At 32.4% G+C, this 21,716-nt stretch overlaps 1 protein-coding gene across 1 annotated transcript in view; it reads right to left on the reverse strand.

Annotated features, from left to right (window-relative positions):
* LOC118205714 (bridge-like lipid transfer protein family member 3B) overlaps nt 1–21,716 on the reverse strand; it is a 122,019-nt gene that overhangs the window by 39,189 nt on the left and 61,114 nt on the right. The window contains exons 8-13 of the mRNA XM_085825687.1: nt 10,690–10,840; nt 10,078–10,173; nt 9,721–9,911; nt 5,991–6,342; nt 4,990–5,096; nt 4,833–4,904 (exon numbers count right to left, since the gene is read on the reverse strand). Of these exons, the coding sequence (XP_085681813.1) occupies nt 4,833–4,904; nt 4,990–5,096; nt 5,991–6,342; nt 9,721–9,911; nt 10,078–10,173; nt 10,690–10,840 (969 nt within the window). The remainder of the gene's footprint in view (nt 1–4,832; nt 4,905–4,989; nt 5,097–5,990; nt 6,343–9,720; nt 9,912–10,077; nt 10,174–10,689; nt 10,841–21,716) is intronic.

Here is a 21,716-nt window from a genome sequence, read left to right on the forward strand (position 1 = left end):
TTTCTTCATATTGCAGGTAAATGGTTATTTTATTTCTTTTTTTTAGAAAGAGAGGAAGTATATTATGGTTACTGGCAATTTGCAGTCTCGTAAAAACAGGGCTGTTTCTATTGGTCATAAATGACTGACACGTATACTGTGTTATTTGTAAATAAAAATTTATGGAGGTAATTTCCCTAAGCTACCTTTACTAACCAGTCTTTTTATTTAAACAATATTCATAATTCATTGCTTCATATCTAAATTATAACTAACATAATGCTAGAACTATATTCTTCAGTGGATGCACGGGCTTTCTTGTATATCTAGTGTCCTCAGCTTAAGTTAACTGATAGTACAGAAAGCACTTATCACTACTTATCAAATGGCTTGAAAAGTATTTTCAGGATGATAATAATGACAAATTGCCATGGATTAAAGATCCATTCAGAATCAAAGCTCTACCTGAATTTACTCTTGGAGAAGAGAAATGTTATTGAGCTGTCTATTCAACAATACAATGAAAAAAAATTTTTGGCAGAATAGAAATGACAACTTCTGGGTGTCAGTCAAGAAAATTCACTGATAACTTCAATATGCCTTAATTTCATTTGTAACATCATATTTGCAGGAATTTCAGGCTTTGGTGTCTGCAATTTGAGATTTTTGTGACCAAAAGCAAATATTGTTTATAAGTCAGTAGAATGGTAGCAGCTGTGCAATTACGATTCTAATATTTGAGAGATGTGTAGAAAACAACATATGATTATTCAAAATACAAACTTATTTAAAATTTTTTATGTAAGTATTTGCAAATTTTAAATACACATTTAAGCCTAATTAAACTTATAGATTTGTGTGACAAAAACACAAACATGTGTGGCAAAATTATGAACACGAGATAGGCGCTAGGTAGGTCACACCCGAAAGGATTTAACACATTCTAAATTGCATTACTTATATAAAGATCAGTACATATGCGAATTAAAATAAAAAACAATGGATGTTCGAATAATTTAAAGAATATAATAAATGAACAGCACATCTTCGTAAATGTTTTGCATCATTTTAGATGGTGGTTCCCTGTTACAATCTTCTGAAATTTTCTCTTAGTTTCAAGGAAAGCACGATTTGTCGCCACCATTGATTTGTGTAAAATTCCACTAACTTCAGTCCTAATAATTTGAGAAAAAAATACCTGTTTCTAAACTGGGTTACTGGTTCTGTTATAGAAAGTAAGATTATTTGTGCATTAACTGCTACACATTTAAAATCAAGAAACGATAACCATAGGTGTTTCGATACTCTAGCTGTGGAATATGTTGCTGCTATTTCTACAGCTTTTACTGCTACTTTAGTCAGGTTATAAAAGAAATAATCTCTGGCTTTTCAGTACTCCAGTGCATTCGCCAATTTTATTATCATTGTGCATAGCTGATAACAGGACAAAACTTCTGTTTTTCCTTGATGTTGTTTCTTTCTGTAAACCAAAAATTAAAGAATATGTTTCTCATTTCTTCATTAGAAAATTCAGGGGAATTCCTCTCTTATTCTTTCTCACAGTTCCGACTATAGTAATTTTTTTCCTCATCTGAAAAAGCTGGTATCCCATAAACCAAATATCTACATTCAAATTCCATCCAGAATTGCATAGTGGTTCCATCAAATGCTTTAGAGTAGTACTTGCATTGTTATCAAAATGAAACAGCCCCTTTGGCTGCTCACTGGCATATATCCGGTTGTAACAAAAATTTTCTGTCAAAAAAATTCTTAATATAGTCAGAAAAAAAAAAAAAAAAAAAAAGAAAGCAGTATCTATAGTGCAAGTAGTAATCACCACCCAAAATCTATGATCTTCTGCCAAAGTTTTGGTAGTTTTTCAAAGCCTCCAGCACAGAAACGTGGTGGCATGAGTCCAAAAACAGATTAACTTCATTTTGGGCGTCTTGCTGCACAGAATGGAAGATAGCAAGAGGTAGCTGCAGGTGTGAAAAAAAGTAGAAGGTCCAAAGGAGTGCTGTCGGGGCTATATGATGGGTGTAGCAAAAGATACCATTCGAGTCCGTACAGAGTTAAGCCAGTGAATGCAGACACATTTGGTCTTGCATTAACTTGAATATAAACTTTTTGCATCGGAACTCAATTCAATGCTTTTGCTTGATAACAGTGGCAACACAGACTAGCATCTCGCTGTATACCTTACTGTCAAGGGTTTTACTTTTTTCCAGATATGTTTTTTGGATAATACCAAGGCAATCCCACCAGATAAAAGGCATGATCTTTTTGTCAGTCAAATTGCACTTTATGATGCTGCCGAGGGAGTTTACCGGGCACAGACTAACCCCTTTTTCAGCCAGTGTTATTGAAGAAAATCCATTTTTCATCAGAAATGACGATCTAGTCCAGAATTTTGTCCTTGCGTTGGTATTCGAGCAGATTAGTGCCCACCCAAACACATCTGTCCTTATCTGCTTGAGTCAGCTCATACAGCACCCAGCAACTGAACTTGCAAATCAAATTTATGCAATGCATAGTGTGACTAATGGACAAGGCACTAACGTCTAATTCCTTATCAAGCTAATTAGTGGTTGCATACTGATTTTCTTCCACAAGTTCTTGCAGGTGGGCCTCATCAATATCAGCCAGCCAGAGTGCTGTGCTTCTTGAATGTCACAATCCTTGTTTTTGAACTTTTGGTACCAAACGTTCAGATTGTCATATAATACACCATTAGTACCTAAAGCTATACACATGATTTAGTGACATTCTGTCACTGACTTTTTGCAACAGAACTGGAAGTATATAATGGTTCTAATCTGGTAGCATGATAGTTCTATATCAGACACCTTGTACTTAATAATAATGATATTTTTTACAAATTTCACAATACAGTGTTTTAAAACTGGTCTCTTCCTTTCAAATGCCAAAAATCATTTGACAAAATATGATTAAACATGCCAAAGCAAACTATATATGCAGATGATGTTTGCAGTGGGGAAACTTTCATTAAAACCAGATAGTTTCATTTTGCATGTATAAAATACTCTGGAATAAACCAATGCAAATATTTTTACACCATATTTGTCATGTTTTTAGGCGTATGTTGCCTAAATGCATATCGTCCCTTGAATGGCTCTAATTTTTTATTAATTGTTACATATTCACCTATAAAGTAGGCTTTTGATAAATCTTAAAGGAAAAAAAATAAATAACTGTCTAATAGGAGCCAGTTTATCCACATCTCTTCTACTCGGACGATCTCAGATATCATCAAACCGAAGGTATCCTAGTAGGAAAAAGAATCACTTGCAGGACATTGCTTTGTAGAAATTATCCATTCCAGTTCCATCTGTTACCCACAGATCTCTTACACTAACATGAAAGGATTTGTGAACACAACATGCGTACAGAAGTCCCAAAAGTGCTTTGATTTCACATTCATCTCTTTCCTTTGCATCGTACTCGCATACATAGTAGAATAGAATCAATGAATCACTCCAGAATAGAATCAATGAATCACTCCAGAATAGAATCAATGTAAATATTTTTACGTTGAACTATCATTTCTGTCATGTCTTTGTTGATGAGCAGAGACCAGGAATCCAACAGTATTGATGCATCATTTGAATAACCTCTATTTCCTGGAATTTTGAAGATAACGCTTTTAGAAATAGTCTTAACATTTGTTAAAAATTTGTTTTACTTCCATATCAAGCTATTTTACAAACATAATTTTTATCATTTGATTCATTTCTAATTTACTATCTGTTTCATTGTCTGCTGATGAATTATGATTGCTGTTGTATTCTTCACCTATTTTTTCCTTCTTCCTCCTCTCTGAAAGATTCATCATCTGTTGAAATGGTTTGTAATACATTTCTCAGACTTTCCATTTCTTTATCATAACTTAGATGCCATCTCTTGTTGATTAACTAAGATAGGGAGGATTAAAATCCGAGGGATGTGAAAAGCCATACGGTGTCACATACCCCGACAGTACAATCCGAAAAAAGTATTCTAAGAATCACTCCACAGATGTCCCAGCTTCAAGAATGTGACCTTGAATTCAGCTACAAAAGATTTCGCCCATTTCCAAAAACGGAAATTGGAGATAAGGAAACAAAGAATATGCCCTCTGGAGTGCGTGCTCGGAGGTTAACTGTACATTGCAAATTTTAAGTAGCCCTATTATCTGATTTTGAATACTCTAGAAAAGTATTGAACTATGAATCTAAAAATTTTGATCATGTTAAAACATAAAATTCTTTAAATTTTCAGGTTTCATATGCATAGGCACTACATCGAACATACAATAAAAGTTTTTAAATGAAGCTTTGTATGATTATCTATAGTTTCTTCTTGACATACTACCTGTAGCTCATCCTAACTTTTCAAAGCAAAAGATACATATATGTATATTTTACTTTGCAAACTACTATACTAAGATAGACAACATATTGAGACACAATGTATCATGAACTAATGGAAATTATTGAAGTTCATGTGAAGGTAATGGTATCAAATGCAGAAATGTTACTACTAATAGAAGAATATAAAACTGAGTTAATAAAAAAATTCCTTTTTGTTAAACCAAAAAAATTTCCAGATATATTTTTCATGATTTAAAAAAAAGCCTATAAGTTTTCCTTTGAAAGAATCCAATTTAAACACTTCTTAACATAATTCATACACATGCTGCTATATATTTTTTTTAATTGTTATTGATAATTTTAATGTTGAATAATGCAGAGGAAAATATCATGTGCTTTCTGATAATGTCAATACAATGAACACAAAATAGACCATTCTAATAATTTTGTTAATGCCATTAAATTAAAGAAAATATATCTTACCTGAGGCAGCAATGCTTCAGCTCTAATATTTACATAGGATGGTGTTTCAGGAACACCAGTTTTCATAGATATCTAAAATAACATTTTGCATCTATCAGCAACTGATATAAAACCTAAATGGCATAAGACATAAATCAGATACACTAATAAAGCTTACCAGGCATTTTTGCAAGTTTAAATAAAATGCATTAATCCACAAAATAGTTGGAGTATCTAAATATAACTTCAGAGGTCCAAAATGAAGAAATAAATTTGGAGATGGAACTGAAAAATAAAACATTACATATACATATGTTTAAAGAAAAAGAGAGAGGGCACATTATAAAATGGATGCATGAAAGACTATTTCCTTACTATTAATAAAATGTACAATTTTCAGTTCTTCAATTGAGATCTCCCCGACTTTCAATTATGGTACTTCACAATTTTTAACACCATATACTGTGATCAAAAACATCATTACACTGTCATTATTTTCACAACTGCTGTCAAACACGTACAGTTCCAATTACAAAATGCTTTAAATGATGCAACTATACATGTTACAGTATTTTAAAATTAAAACACAATTTTTTGTGTTTAGCCTAATTCTTAAATAGGTAATACAGCAACGAAAAATACTGAACCTGTGCTGCATAATGTTACATTCAATTATATTGTGCAGCACAGATAATACAATATTTATTCAGATAATAAAATTATGTTTCTGTCAAATCCCTGCACAAGAAATGAAACAACAACCTGAAATGCATATGCATATTCATACTTATGCCTGTGAGTGTTGCATCTGAACAATAATTTTTCATCATGTTATGGATACCTTTCACTTAAAGCCCATTTTGGAAATTATAAAATATTTTCACTTCCTTTACATCAGAATTAAAATAAATCAAATACATACAGTTTGTGCTTATTTGATTAATTTTAATCCTCAGTACTATTCTCAGAAGAAGAGTGCTGCTGTAATATTTTTCACAGAAAAGGGAGGAGGGGCTACTGCAAATATTTTTCTCAGAAGAAGGGGAATGCCCCTATAATTCAATTAATAAAATATAAATAATCAAAATGTATTGCAAATGTGAAATTAAATAACAAAAACATATATTTATTCATTTAAAACTACTTTTTCCTAAATTTGGGAATAAAAGTATAAATTACCTGGAAAATCTATATCACCAGGTAAATAATAAGATGTCTGTTCTAGATGTATAGTTTTTATGTCTGATGGCATATGAGCATTTTTATTGTAAATTAAAAACTTCTCTACAGCATGCGTTCGAGAAGAAGTGGAAGTTGATACTTTATATGCAACAATATCCTCCAGACGCAAAACAAAACAACTTGACATCAAATAGCGATAATTCCACTGCAGAGATGATTTACGGCTTAATCCTCCTAGACTTCTTCGAGATGTATCAGGTGTTAAAGTTCCTGATGAATTACTAATTGTGCTAGCTTTCCTAGTTAGCAAAGGCTTTTCTTCTGGACTACTTGGTGATGCAGAATTGATCTACAATGATAAAATCCCAGGAAATTAATCACAAGGGCTTTTTTGTTTCCATCAAAATATAATAAATACTATATAATATTTCCATCAAATTAACAAATACTATGTTTCCATCAAATATAACAAATACTATATAACGTTTCTCTTTTCAGCACAATATATGAATTACTTGATCTTCTAATCTAATCTTACTTGGGCAAATATAATGTTGCAAATTTATGCAAATATTTTGTGTTTATTTGATTACATTTTTGTTTTTGATATTTTTATAGATTTTTGTGTTTCTGTTTGTTTATTTGGTGCATTTTATATAATAGCTACCTGAAGTACCTGGCATGGCCAAAGCTTTAAGCAGAGTGAAAAGGCTTAGTGGATTTTTTTTTTTTTTTTTGAAAAATTTTCTTTGAAATCTTGTTTTTATGAATGAATGAAGAAAATGTGGTGAGATGACTAGGCCACTTGCCAACAAATATGAATCTCAGAATGTGGTAAAGTGGAAACTTCTATTATTCTTAGTTCTTCTTAGGTCTGTGGAGTAAAAGAAGTGTAGTTTTGTACTTGTATGTTATTTTGACATATGTTATTGTAGAGTTGACATATGTTATTGTAGAGTTGACATATGTTATTGTAGAACTTGTAATTTTGAATAAATCAACATTTAAACTGGGGAAACAGCTCAATTAGGCAGACAGAACAAAGAGAAACTACTGTGGTGTGTGTCTTATGAGAAATCTTGACAGCTGGTAACATTTAGTGATTTCAGACTAACTTTATATTATCATGGAAGTTTTCAGAAAATGCATTTTTAAATTATAGCACTTTTCCTGAAGCTTCCAAAAGTGCTGGCCAGCCTATATATGGTTCTGTTGGAGTCATAGGAGTCAGTTAACTCAAAAACTTATCATAGCAAATCTTCACAATTGTGTGATTACAATGAGCCCTAACTAAGATTGGTTTGGTTTATTTAATTATGGCAAAGCACACTAGGACTATCTGCCTAAGGGGAGGGATGCCTTCATAGAGGACTTTCTAAGGGAAACTGTCTCGTATACACGTTACACATGGGGAAAACCACAAAAATGCCCAATTCCGTTCGCAGGATTCGAACCTTGGACCGAACTACCAGTGTTCAGCGACTTTACCACTCGGCCACTGGTGGGCCCCTAAGATTACTGTTTTAGAATTTATTCTGGGAGTGTGCAAGTGACCTACAATATTCTTCATCTGTTGAAAATAATGTCTAATATCTGTTTTTCTCTTTAAGTTTTGCAGATACCTCTCTTTTTGTCAGATATTATTTATTTCAATAAAGTATCCATATCTACTTGCTCATAGTTATTATTAAAGATATCTCTACAAACCTTAGCATGCAACAATATGATATGCAGCAGGGGTGGCCAACTTAGAGCAAGTATTAGGCAATTTGTTATAAATAAGTACTTTTGTTTTACATATATATATATATATATATATATACGGCTGCCCAGGTGGTATAGCGGTTAGGGGGCCTAACTGCGATACCGAAGGGCCCGTGTTCGAATCCCAGAGAAAGCATGAATGTAAAATTGTCTGTCCCTTCATCTATTAGGTGCTTCCACAATAAAATGGCCATCACTTCTGGCCTTAAGAGCGGCCAATGCCATTATAGGCAAGTGCCCACCAATGGAAAAAAATTATACAGTCAAATATTGTTAATTCGGACACCCATAATCCGGACCTCAAAGCTACAAACTTTCTGTCTTACGCGCATGCGTCACGTTGACACATGCGCATAAGACCTTTACCGCTGCGAATTTGCGTGTGCGCGTGCGCAAAATACGTTTATGAATGCGCGTTTAATGTATAACGGACGGGATAAGTTAAGCTAAAATTATCTAATTATCTATTTCAGTTAATGTTGCAGATTGCGTTGTTCCTTAATCTTCGAATTGGATCCGGCTTATTAATTTTTGCAGACTGTTAGAGCAATTTTATAAAAGTAAGCTTGAACTTTTGATTATGTCAAATAGAATTTCCGATATATATTTACTAATATGTAAAGGATATACAAAGCGAAAGTATCTTTCGGAGTCCATTAAACAAAAATAGGAATTGCTGCAAAAAATGGATAAAGGCATATCGTTTGTTTATCTAAACTTTGTTTTTCTTTAACGCCGTGGCGTGGCGGCATGCAATGAATTGGAAGTTGATCTGTCAGCACTATCCTTATCTTAAGGGCAGATGTTTTTATTTTATTTGGCTTATAATTGCTTACTCAATGTAGTATTTCATCTCGATTGACTTCGTCTTTGATATGATTTAAATCAAATGCCTCGTCATTATAATTCGCTTCCGATAGCGAAGAAAGTGACAGAGGTTATTGAAAACGAAAAAATTTCGATTGACAAATTAGTCGGTATTCTCGGCACAGCAATTATACGACTTGAACAGTGGAACTTTGTAACTGAACAAGAAATTATGTCTGTTTATAGAATAAAAGAGAATGTATTATCACATAAAAAACGAAGCAACTTAAACAACTTACATTGAAAGAAATGTTTAATAAAGTAAACAAATAAATATTAAGCTTTTTGTTGTAAATTTTGATACTCTTTAGATCATAATTGTTCTTTATTTTGTAAATTACGGTTTCATATTTTTAATTTTAGAATTTCTGCATGCCATTTTACCAGATTTAAATTGATGATCTATAATCCGGAAAAATCGATAATCCGGAATCGCTGAAGTCCCGACGAGTCCGAATTAATGACTTTTGACTGTATATATATATATATATATATATATGTGTGTGTGTGTGTGTGTGTGTAAGATAAAAATATGTAAATCAAAATTATAATTCAAATTAACGTCAACCCCTTAATTCTCCCTCTCTGTTCTAAAAATCATAACTCCTTTGGATTGTATCATTTCTAGATTAATCTATGCCACAAGGCTTGCATAACGCTGATGACACAGCTTTTTCAAAACTTGAATTCTTGGGAACTGAAACTTTTCTAACCTAAACCAAAACCTTTCTCTTAACAGACTACCATATTGGATAAATACACAGCTCTGGTGCTGGCTAGGACACTGTTTCATTCTGCTGTGCTTTGTCATGCTGCTAACTATGCCGTTATTTAAAATGTGATACTCTATATATAAAATTGTGGTGTGTGTATTACACCCATGATCCTCTCAAAGTTTTTATCTCATATATATATTTGTATATATACATTCACACAATCAATTTTTTTCCCTTAATGTGTCATGATCCACCTATTAAAATCTTGACATATAACATACTCAAACTTTTGTCTTGTATAACAATAAGTGGCCAATTATTTGAACCAATATTTCAGCAAAATTCAACATACCTGTAACATAACAAGCTACAGAACTTACATTTTCAGTAGATGATGAGGATTTGTGCATATTATGCTTTGGACTTTCTTTTCCAGCAGGATTTTCTGATCCGGTACTAATATCAACTTTGGTTTGAAGCTTTTCATTAAATAGCGTCAGAAGTTGTTGAATCCAGGAACTACGGCTGGATGAAGGCTCAGAATAATGTAGCCAATGATCTCGACTTGAGACTATTAAAAAAAAAAAAAAAAAAAAAAGAATTTCATCATTAGGCAGAATTTTAAGGAAAAATAAATATTTCTGTAACCAACTATAAATCCTCTTTGTAACTACAAGGATAAATCATAGTAAATAAACAGAGAGATAGAAAAATATATAAAATAGAGTAAAACTTACAAGCACGATGATACGGATAGTAATCAACAATTAGTTTGTCTAGTGATACTTGTAATGCCCCTCCACCTTTAAGCTGTGCATGTTGAGATCGACCATCTATTAAATAATGACAAAAATAATATTCCTCAACTATAATAAAAATATTCCAATGATATATATACATAACGATTTCAATCAAACATTTTGCATAAACGTTAAAAAGTAAACAGCATTACAAATAAAATTTATGAAACACAATTATTCTGAGATGAAAAACAAATTGTGTCTCTAAATGAAACGTTTTAAACAGAATATCTTTAAGATGGTTAAACTGCCGACAGATGCCAATGATACCCTGATAGGCTCTAAATTGGTTAGCACTCCGCTGTTGGATTAAAAAACTACATATTAACATTCAGGAAAGTGAATTTTCTAAAAATCATATGAAGCGATGAAAAATATCAATAAATATTCATTTTTAATTTTCATGTTTTAATACTTCAACGTTTAGTTATATTAGCTTGATCTGGCATGAACATACAGCAAAATTTTCTAATTAAAGTATATATATTAAAGTATTAATTAAAGCACATCAAAAGCACATACATTAAAAACCAAGCAAATGATACAAACCTTTTGGATCCATGTCATCACATAAATGCAAATCAATTCTACTACATAAAACATGATATGAAGTCTCTACAACATCATGGTGATAAAATGCAGGGGATAATGTGGTGTGTGTCTTTGAATGGCTACTTTGAATGTGCTTATCTGGCTGTTGCTAAATTAAAAATACAATCCAGATTTAGTTGTAATTTTTTTCACATAAGCAAAAACCTATAACTATTTTGATCAAAGTATATAGACATATATATACAAATATAAACTACAAATAAATTATAATCCACATCCTAGGCCCAAACAATTTAATTTTAAATGCATAGTACACATACATCTACACATACAATATATACAAGGGTTAGACACAACCAAAATAAAAGCACATTGTTGTGACTAATAAGATGTACGAAAACCACCAGAATTCTAAACTTCTAATCTTCTCGGAGGCTCAGGTGTTTGCACACTTTTATCAGGCACCTAGGCTGGTAGCCACATCCTGTGTGTAACTTGTGCAGAAAAGAACATAATGTCCCTAACATATCTTGGCAAAATCAGATGAGATAAAAATTCTCGTGAGATTGAGTGATGAGCCTCTCGCATATACAGATTAGGAGATCAGTTCTGTCGCTCAGATGTACAATGTCCGAAGATGATGGAAAAGCAATAATGTCAACTGGATCAGCTAATATGAGATCTTTGCGGAGCCGATGGAATAGCATACTATTTTCCGAGCATCTGTAGCTCAAATGTTCGATGCATGGGTGGAGAGAGAAGTCCTTTGAACAAAGGGAAGGAGCTACTGGTGTAAAAGATCCAATGATGTGGGTGGAAAGCAAGTGCATTAACTTGAAACTCAGGCATTGGTCAGGGAGCAGAATTAAGTACTAAGTTAATATTCCAAGTCATATTAACAACATCATTTCGTAAAATAAAGAATAAAAATATTAACAACCAAGTAAAAGGATTATGTAATAAAATGGTAGGCCTAAACAACTATTGAGAGAGACTTACATTTCATTTTCAAAATTCATTCCAGAATTGTAGTACATACTGAGAAATAATATCTCGACAGTTGAAATTTAAAAATGAGGAAGAAATAAATGCAGCAAATTGATCCTAAATGGAAAAACTTATGTGTGTCGAAAGAAATTAAATTAAAAGCATAAAGTTATCTAAATTAAATATATATTTTTTATTTAAAATTTAAAGATTAAAATGTAAAAGAGATTCAGGGGCAGAGATTTGATACTAACTATAGCAGCACATTAAGTCTCAATCATTTAGGTGGAGAAGAACCACTCCTGGTCTTTTTCTGTTGTCATTGCTTGCATAATCATAGTTCAAGCTGGGGATGGAGCTATTTTGAACTTTTTCAATATTATTCAAGAATTTCCTCGCTATTTTTGCTATACACATGTTAATTTTATCAATATTCAGTTTGTTATAAATAACCTCATTCCTGAAAAACCAGGAACTATTGGTCATTCTCCTGAGCGTTACGTTTTGGCTTTGCTGAATTTTTAACATCCTAGTTTTACACACAAAAACCCAGATGGGACAGGCGTAGGTAATAATTGGTCGCAGCATGGATCTGTTTACATGAAGTTTATTTTCAATAGATAAAACAGAGTTTCAGGCAATTAAGGAATTGAGTAAAGCTTTAGTACCGCAAAACTTATTTAAGATATATGTAATGTGTGGGATCTAAGTGAGTTTTTGGTCTAATATGACACCAAAGTATTTGACTTGCTTGACCCAGGGAATGCTGACGCTATATATCTTGAGAGTGATGTCCAGGTCTATGTTTCTTTTATATGTGAAGTAAACAGCTTCAGATTTATCAACATTCGTTTTTATCTTCCATTTTATTATTCAGGACTCTAGTGCAGAGATGTGTTCTTATAATGTTTGTACAACTGCGGCCAAAGACATGTTTTGGTAAAGGATTGCAGTGCCATCTGCATAAAGTGCTAGTCTAGTGAGGGGGTTGTGTGGGATGTCGTTCGTATAAACTGAAAATAAAGCGGGCGAAAGTAGACTTCCTTGCGGCAAGCCAGCGGAAGTTACTTTTCGTGTGGAGTGAACATTGTTATAACGATCGACAAAGTGTCTATCATAAAGATACGAATTAATGAGGTTTATGATGTAAGCTGGGAAACCCAGAATGATTAATTTGTAGGTGAGGCCCTGTTAACCATACACAGTCAAAGGTTTTCGAAATATCGAGAAAGAGAACTCAAGTGATAAGTTTCTGCTCGAGTCCATTTGCAATCATTTATGTGAAACGATAAAGTTGGTGGGTGGTTGAAAGCTTACTTATAAAACCATACTGCTGTGGGATAAGAATGTTGTTATCCTGCAGGAAAACTTGAATTCTTTTCAGTATAACAGCTTCTACTACTTTGCTCAGGGTCGATAAGAGGCTTATCGGCCTGCATGATGCAGCCAGGGTGAGGTCTTTCCCTGGTTTCAGAATCGGAGAAATGATTGCAGTTTTCCATATTGTCGGAAATACTGCAGTCTTAGCATTGCGTTTAGAAGTTTAGTGAATTTACACAGCATCTTTGCTCCCATCTCCTTGATCATTTTGGTGCTGATCTTGTCCAAACCGGGACTTTTCCATTTTTTTTTCTTCTCGGCATAACTAATGACCTCTGAAGGCGTGATTAAGGGTGTGTTGTTTGTGTGTGTTTTTGATTGGAATTGGGTAATGAGGGATATAACTGATTGTTCTGTTTGAGGGTGTGAGATGTTGTGTGTATGAAATTGAGAAGAGTAGTCATTTATTTTGAGAAATGAGTGTAAACGATCCCGGTCGGGTATTAATGAGCGGAATATTCGTGTTGCGTCGTTTAAATTTAGAAAAAGCACTCCACAGTGAATTATCATCTGTAGAAAGTGATTCTGAATGTCTGGTCCAGTTGAGTTGTGCATGTTTTTAGTAGAGTCCTGACTTGCTGATTGAGTCAATTTAATAGGATTTTATCCATGGAAGATCTGAAACGCTGATATTGCTTGCAAACTTGGTTTCTATTTCTAATTAACTCATGGATGGAACTGTTCTTGTACCTCTTATCTTCTCTTACAGATTGGCTATTATTCAATAGTGCATTGTGGAGTTCTTCAGCGAGTTCTTCTGTAAAAGCATCTAACTCATTCCTCGAATGTATCGTATTGGTAGGGTACTGAGTGTTGTTTAGAGCTTTGGCATATCCTGCCCAGTTAGTAATAAGGGCTCTTTTGTGCGACGTACTGTAAGAATTGGTAGTAATTTCTATCATTACAGGATTGCGGTCTGAGGATAGTTCTGACAGACTTTCAACATAACTTGGGGAGTTAATGTTTTTTAGAATGAAAAAGTCCGTAATAGATCGTCTACCTATCCCACAGTTGTGTTGGTTTCACTGAAACTACTAGATTAATATTGGCCGCCTTGGCAATGTTATGAATAATGCATCCATGTGGATTAATATCCTAGCAATTCCATGTGCAGTGATGTGCGTTAAAGTCTCCACCTATGATGACTCAATTGTTAATATTTAATAATGTTTGCAAATATTTAATAATGTTTAATAATGTTGGATTTGCGAGTGCGACATTCAGTTCAGCAGTCAACTTTGTGGCTGTAGTCCTCTTATTTTTCATCATAATCCTCTTTAATGATCATCTGTCAAAATCACTCAACACACATTTTCATCCGCTATATGATATAGCAAATGTGGTTTTTCTGGTTTTCCTGTATGAGTTAAAAATCTTAAAATATTGTGCCTCTTGAAACCCCAAACACTTCAGCTATGTTGGTTACAGAAGCACACACCATTCGAGCCCCAACGATTTGCCAATTTATTAAGCAGCGACATAATGCCCTCACAAATGCACAGAGCACTGTCTTGATAACGAATGACACTCGTAAGATAATGAGGATGCTGTACGAGCGGTGTTAGTGAGGAAACACATCAGTGCCACCAACAGCTTTTGCAAGAATATATATTTCAGTTAAACATGCATTTTATGAGGAGTTTCCATATTTTTGAACAACCCCTATATATATACGTATATATGCAACACTGTGATATGAAAAACAATTTAATGATATTAGAAATTTGAATTCTAATAATTTAGTAAAGTAAGTAAAGAATTCTTACATTTTTAATTATTTTTAGGGAAGGCTGTTAAGATAAATTATATTTTGGAATTTGTGTTGAAAATTTTGAATAAGAATTGTATAATTATTTTTAAAATGAAGTGGATGTAAAAATAAGTGAAATTAGTACAGATAAGTAATATGAAATTACGGTAAATGCATATTCAAATTTATGGCTCATTGTACATTAAGTATAGCGTATGTTGAGGAGTACTGGTTCCAAAACAGAAGCCTGTTATTACCTCTGTACAGTTGTTCCTCTTACCCTCTTCATATAAGGTAATGCTGGAGGCTCTCATTTTATGATTGTGATTTTTCTATATATTATTATTATGCTTTTTTTAATTATAGAATGTATTAGTGCAGTTCTGAAAGGCCAGTTATCTTATGCAAGGAACGGAGGCCTTTTCAAGTAACTACCTAGGCACCCTGAGCAACCAGTGCAGAGAACATACTGGTTCAAGAGGATAGCCCTAATGTAGAGATCAAGAGGATAGCCCTAATGTTGGATATGTTTGTTTAGAAGTACTGCAAGGTCTTCCAGTTTGGTAAAATCACGAATTGAAAATAAAAGATAATAATGATGAAACCATAACATTTCTGAAAGCATTATCCCTATTGTTTATGGTGTTAAAATACAGTATATCAATATGAAAATTAGTATCATAAATACTTATGTGTGTTACAATTAATTATAAGTAATGATTATCTAAAAGGTTTTATTTGTGATATTCTGTGATAACAAGAACCATGATTATGTGAAATCTCAAACAAAAAGACTTTTGGACTGAAATTCTCAAAAATTCAATAGGACTCTAATTTTTTTTAATTCATATTTATAAACTATACTTTATAGTTCTTTATTTAATTATTGCTGATCAAAATCTTATGATTTACTTTTTCTTCATTTGCTAGAACTTTAACGTCTTTTTCTTTAAAAAGGCTTCTGTGTCGCAATGCCTTTTTTCTCCTTGAAGGGGTGGAATATGTAAGAAAAATAAAGAATATGTAAAAGATTAAATATGCAGCGTAAATTAATTTTCCTTCTCAATTCTAAAAATAGTAACCTCTCTCTGCACTGCATCATTTCCAGATTAATCCATGTCATATGACTCTTACATAATTCTGGTGATGTAAATGCAACTAAAACTCAAGCAGCCAATAGTAATTTTATAGCAATATTAACTATCCAATTCAACTGCATTGAGAACCAAAACTAACTCAGTCTGAATTAAGATTTCATCCTGAGCATAATGCACTTGCTTTCAGCGTATTTTCTTTCAACTAAGGTCTACTCGACTGCTGTCTGTCTGCTCCTGCATCTTACTGCAAAATTATCTAAAATGTAAGCTTTTTGGAATAGGCACAATTAGTGTGCCAACTTGTTTGTGGCCACAACATGTTTGCGGAAATAAAAAATGAAGATTTAATCAGTGATGCCTCCAATTTCCTATTCATTATGGATCAACACTTCTATGCCATCAAAATTTCTGCTAGTCATTACTTCTAAGTTTGTTTTTATCACACATATATATATAGAGAGAGAGAGAAAGTACTCAAAGCTATGATTGGTTAATTTTAGTTTTGGTTATCTTTTTCAAGCAGTGTTATACAACATGGAAAGAAGACCTCGAATTAGGAAGAACAAATGAATTTGCGGGGGGGGGGACATAAAATCTAGAACAGTTAATTTTGAGGTCGAAAATTATTTCTTAATGCACCTATCGTATTTTGTTATATTTTACATGTATAAAACTACACAACAACTTTTTAAAAATATATATTAATCATGTTTAGAATTTTAATGCATTAAGCTGCTGAAAAATTATCAGTAAAGACATAAAGTACAAAATTTAAAACCAATTTTTCCCAAAGACAAAAAATTGCAATTCATAAGTAATAAATTTCAAATAATCCTATAAATGCAATAAAGAATTTGATAAATGTTAAAACCAAAACTCTTCAAACAAGCAATACCCCATTTAAAAAAAAACTAATGAAATTTAAAGAAGAAAGAACATAATGGAAGAGGAATTCAATCAACCTCATTGCCACTTCATCAGGAAGGGGCGACATTAAAATTAATTGAAATCTCTCTTCCACAAAAATCCTTGCTTTTTTTGGTATCCAGAATTAGCCGATCAACCACTTCAGTGTATTTTAATTACAATAGTTAATTAAAAACTTCTGGCCTCTCCACAAAACAAGGGGGGGGAATAAATTAAAATCTTGAATAAAGAGAATTCTATTCAAAGAATTAAAAACGTACGTGAAATAATAAAATACTTTAGTGAAAAATTCAAATTAAAATTTACCTTTAAACTAAGAGCACATTTAAAACATGAGTGAAATTATAAAACCTTAGTTAAAAGACTTGAATAAAAACTCACAAGAAGTAATTAAAAACTTTGAGCACTTTCATTTAGAACACAATCGAAGCTATGAATAAGATTGTTACAGTAGTGACGTTTAGGTTTGCCATTTTTGGCTTCATTGGCAAAAATTAAAATACTGTGGCAACAGTACATACAGTGGTACCTTAATACTTGTAACATATAATATATATATATATATACATACATATGTAACATATAATATATTTATATACAGTCAAAAGTCATTACTCCGGACTCATCGGGACTTCAGCAATTTCGGATTATCGATTATTCCGGATTATAGATCATCCGTTTAAATCTGGTAAGATGGCATGCAGAAATTATAAAACTAAAAATATGAAACCGCAATTTATGAAATAATGAACAATTATGATCTAAAGGGTATCAAAATTTACAAAAAAAAAAAAAAAAAAAAAAAAAAAAAAAAGCTTAATATTTATTTGTTTACTTTATTAAACATTTCTTTCAATAAACTAGAATGTAATTTCTTTCAATGTAAGTTGTTTAAGTTGCTTCGTTTTATGTGATAATACTTTCTCGTTAATTCTATAAACAGACATAATTTCTTCTTCAGTTACAAAGCTTCGTTGTTCAAGTCCTATAATTGCTGTGTCGAGAATACCGACTAATTTGTCAATCGAAATTTTTTCATTTTCAATAACCTCTATGTCACTTTCTTCACTATCGCAAGCGAATTATAATGACGAGGAATTTGATTTAAATCATATCAAAGACGGAGTACATCGAGATGAAATACTACATTTAGTAAGGAATTATAAGCCAAATAAAATAAAAACATCTTCCCTGAAGATAAGGATAGTGCTGAGTTCGAATTCATTGGAAGGTCATCTATCAGCACTATCCTTATCCCCCCCCCCCCCGCCAAACGCAGAGCAGTGTGAAATTGATAAACAGATTTCGGAATGGTTAGAGAAACGAAGAATATGCCTTTATCCATTTTTTGCAGCAATTCCACTTTTTGTTTGATGGACATCGAAACATATTTTCACCTTGTAGATCCTTTGGGAGCTCCAGCATCAAAAATTCTATTTGACATAATCGAAAGTTCAAGCTTACTTTTATAAAATTGCTCTAACAGTCTGCAAAAAATAATAAGCCGGATCCAATTGGAAGATTAAGGAACAATGCAATCTGCAACATTAACTGAAATAGATAACTAGATAATTTAACTTATACCGTCCCTTATACATTAAACGTGCATGCGTAAATGTATTATGCGCAGCTATAAAGGTCTTATGCGCATGTGTAAATGCCTAGGCGCAGAAAGTTTGCAGCTTTGAGGTCCAGATTATAGATCATTCCGGATTATGGGTGTCCAAATTAATGACTTTTGACTATATATACATATTTTAAATATATTTATCACCACCAATATACATATGCAAGCACATATATATACATATGCAAGCAATATACATATGCAAGCACATATATATATATGTAATGAATGCACAAATTTTGGAAGCACTGCATTGGGAGTTAGTTCCACGCACTTTTCCTGAAGAATTTGCAAAATAAAGTGAGTACCCTATATAGATACTCAATGATATCTAACTTTAAGAACGTTGAACTTGCAGATACTCTTCCCATTGGATTTTTAATGTCATGATATAAAATGAATGATTTGGAGCTTAGTGGTAGCGTAATAGACGAATAGTGAAGAAACTTGGCAAGACAAACATGCCCGGATTCAAAATAACTACAATTATTGAGGAAAACAAGTTGGGATTTGCAATATTTGGTTCACATACGGACGAGCGTCTTATGCACTCTATATTTTTGTTAGATCAGCACATATTCGTAATGATCAGCACACATGAAGGCAGCTGCAAAGCTTCTGGCAAGGAAGAAAGCTTAAGCGAAAAGTGACGCATCAGTTCCTAGAAAGAAGGGAGGGAGTCAGTTTGTAGTTATTGTTTACAATTCGGTGTTTGATCAAGAGGCATCTGCATTGAGGGTTACGTGAGATCGCATGATTCATTTTAATAACGCAGTTTAGACTTAAGCGCTACTTTTAGGACAGATAGATGAAGTTCCCAAATGAAATAAAAAGTAAAAGAGCTTATAGTGAATTAAATTTAGAAGTTTGCTTTCATATTTTTTATCTTACATATATATATATAGTCAAAAGTCGTTAATTCGAACACCCATAATCCGGAATGATCTATAATCTGGACCTCAAAGCTACAAACTTTCCGTGCATGCGTCTAATGCGCGTAAGACCTTTATGGCTGCGAATATGCGTGTGCGCATGCGCATAATACGTTTATGCTTGCGCGTTTAATGTATAACGGATGGTATAAGCTAAGCTAAAATTATCTAATTCAGTTAATGTTGCAGATTGCGTTGTTCCTTAATCTTCGAATTGGATCCAGCTCATTATTTTTTGCAGACTGTTAGAGCAATTTTATAAAAGTAAGCTTGAACTTTCGATTCTGTCAAATAGAATTTCCGATATATATTTACTAATATGTAAAGGATCTACAAAGCGAAAGTATGTTTCGAAGTCCATTAAACATAAAGTGGAATTGCTGCAAAAAATGGATAAAGGCATATCTTTCGTTTCTCTAAACATTCCGAAATCTGTTTATCAATTTCACGCTGCTCTGTGGCGCAGGGGGGGGGACGTCGCGGCGCTCAATGAATTGGAAGTTGATCTGTCAGCACTATCCTTACCTTCAGAGCAGATGTTTTTAATTTATTTGGCTTATAATTCCTTACTAAATGTAGTATTTCATCTCGATGTACTCCGTCTTTGATATGATTTAAATCAAATTCCTCGTCATTATAATTCGCTTCCGACAGTGAAGAAAGTGACGCAGAGGTTATTGAAAACGAAAAAATTTCGATTGACAAATTAGTCGGTATTCTCGACACAGCAATTATAGGACTTAAACAGCAGAACTTTATAACTGAACAAGAAATTATGTCTGTTTATAGAATTAAAGAGAAAGTATTATCAAATAAAACGAAGCAACTTAAACAACTTACATTGAAAGAAATGTTTAATAAAGTAAACAAATAAATATTAAGCCTCTTTCCCCCCCCCGTAAATTTTGATACCCTTTAGATCATAATTGTTCTTTATTTCATAAATTATGGTTTCATATTTTTAATTTTAGAATTTCTGCATGCCATCTTACCAGATTTAAACTGATGATCTAAAATCCAAAAAAATCGATAATCCGGAATCGCCAAAGTCTTGATGAGTCCGGATTAACGACTTTTGACTGTATATATGTAAGATAAAAATGTATGAATTAGAATTATAATATAACTATAAACATTAATTCTTCCTCTCTATTCTAAAATCGTAATAACTTATCTGCATTGCGTAAATTCTGAAAATCTTAATCCTTTAATTTTGATGTTAAATTATAATTTATCAGTATAGAAATAAATATCATAAATATTTATGTGCATTTCCTCTCTATTCTAAAATCGTAATAACTTATCTGCATTGTGTCAATTCTGAAAAATCTTAATCCTTTTATTTTTTATGTTAAATTATAATTTATCAGTATAGAAATAAGTATCATAAATATTTATGTGCATTACATTTAATTATAAGTAATGATTATGTAAAAGTTTATTTTGTGATATTCTGTAATAACAAGAACCTTCCCTGAAGAATTATGATTATGTAAATTCTCAAACAAAAAGACTTTTGGACTGAAATGCTGAAAAATTGAATAGGACTCTAAAAATTAAAAATTTATTTTAAAAAAAAATTTATCTTTATAAATTATACTTTACAGAACAAAAATTTGATGACTTGTTTTTTTTTTTTTTTTTTTTTTTTTTTAACATTTGCTAGTGCTTTAACTCTTTCTCTTTAAAAAGGCTTCTCTGTCGCTACGCCTTTTTCTTTTTGAAGGGGGGAATATGTAAGATAAAAATGTATGAATTAGAATTATAATATAACTATAAACATTAATTCTTCCTCTCTATTCTAAAATCATAATAACTTATCTGCATTGCGTCATTCAAATTAATCATGCGATCTTACGTAACCGTTAATACCAGATGCCTCTTGACGACCAATCACTGAATTGTAAACCAAAACTTTTCTCTTTGCATGCCTCCATCCTTCATAACTACGCACTTCAGCTTTTGCTCTCTACTGTGCTAAGATGTAATTTCGCTGGCTTGCTTTCTATCCCAACAATATAAAAAATGTAAATCTTCTGTGGAAAGGCACGACTAGAGTGCCAAGTGATTGTGGCCACAAATATCAATTGGAAATAAAAATGGAATTAAAACTGCCTCAACTGCCAAGTTCTTTAAATACTACGCAATCAAATTCTTCTTCAGTATGGGTCTAATCACGCATCTACAGTGTTCCATCTTTTCCTTGTGCTTTTATTATGACATATATATATATGCATGCCCTCGAGACTGTGATGATTTGAAACAACAAAACTGTTACAGTTAAAATAAAAACAAATTCTGAAATTTTCGAATGGTAACAGCCA

This window comes from Stegodyphus dumicola, chromosome 10, assembly GCF_044657685.1.
Source record: "Stegodyphus dumicola isolate Sdum_Otavi_A_Nest chromosome 10, ASM4465768v1".
NCBI classification, from domain to species: domain Eukaryota; kingdom Metazoa; phylum Arthropoda; class Arachnida; order Araneae; family Eresidae; genus Stegodyphus; species Stegodyphus dumicola.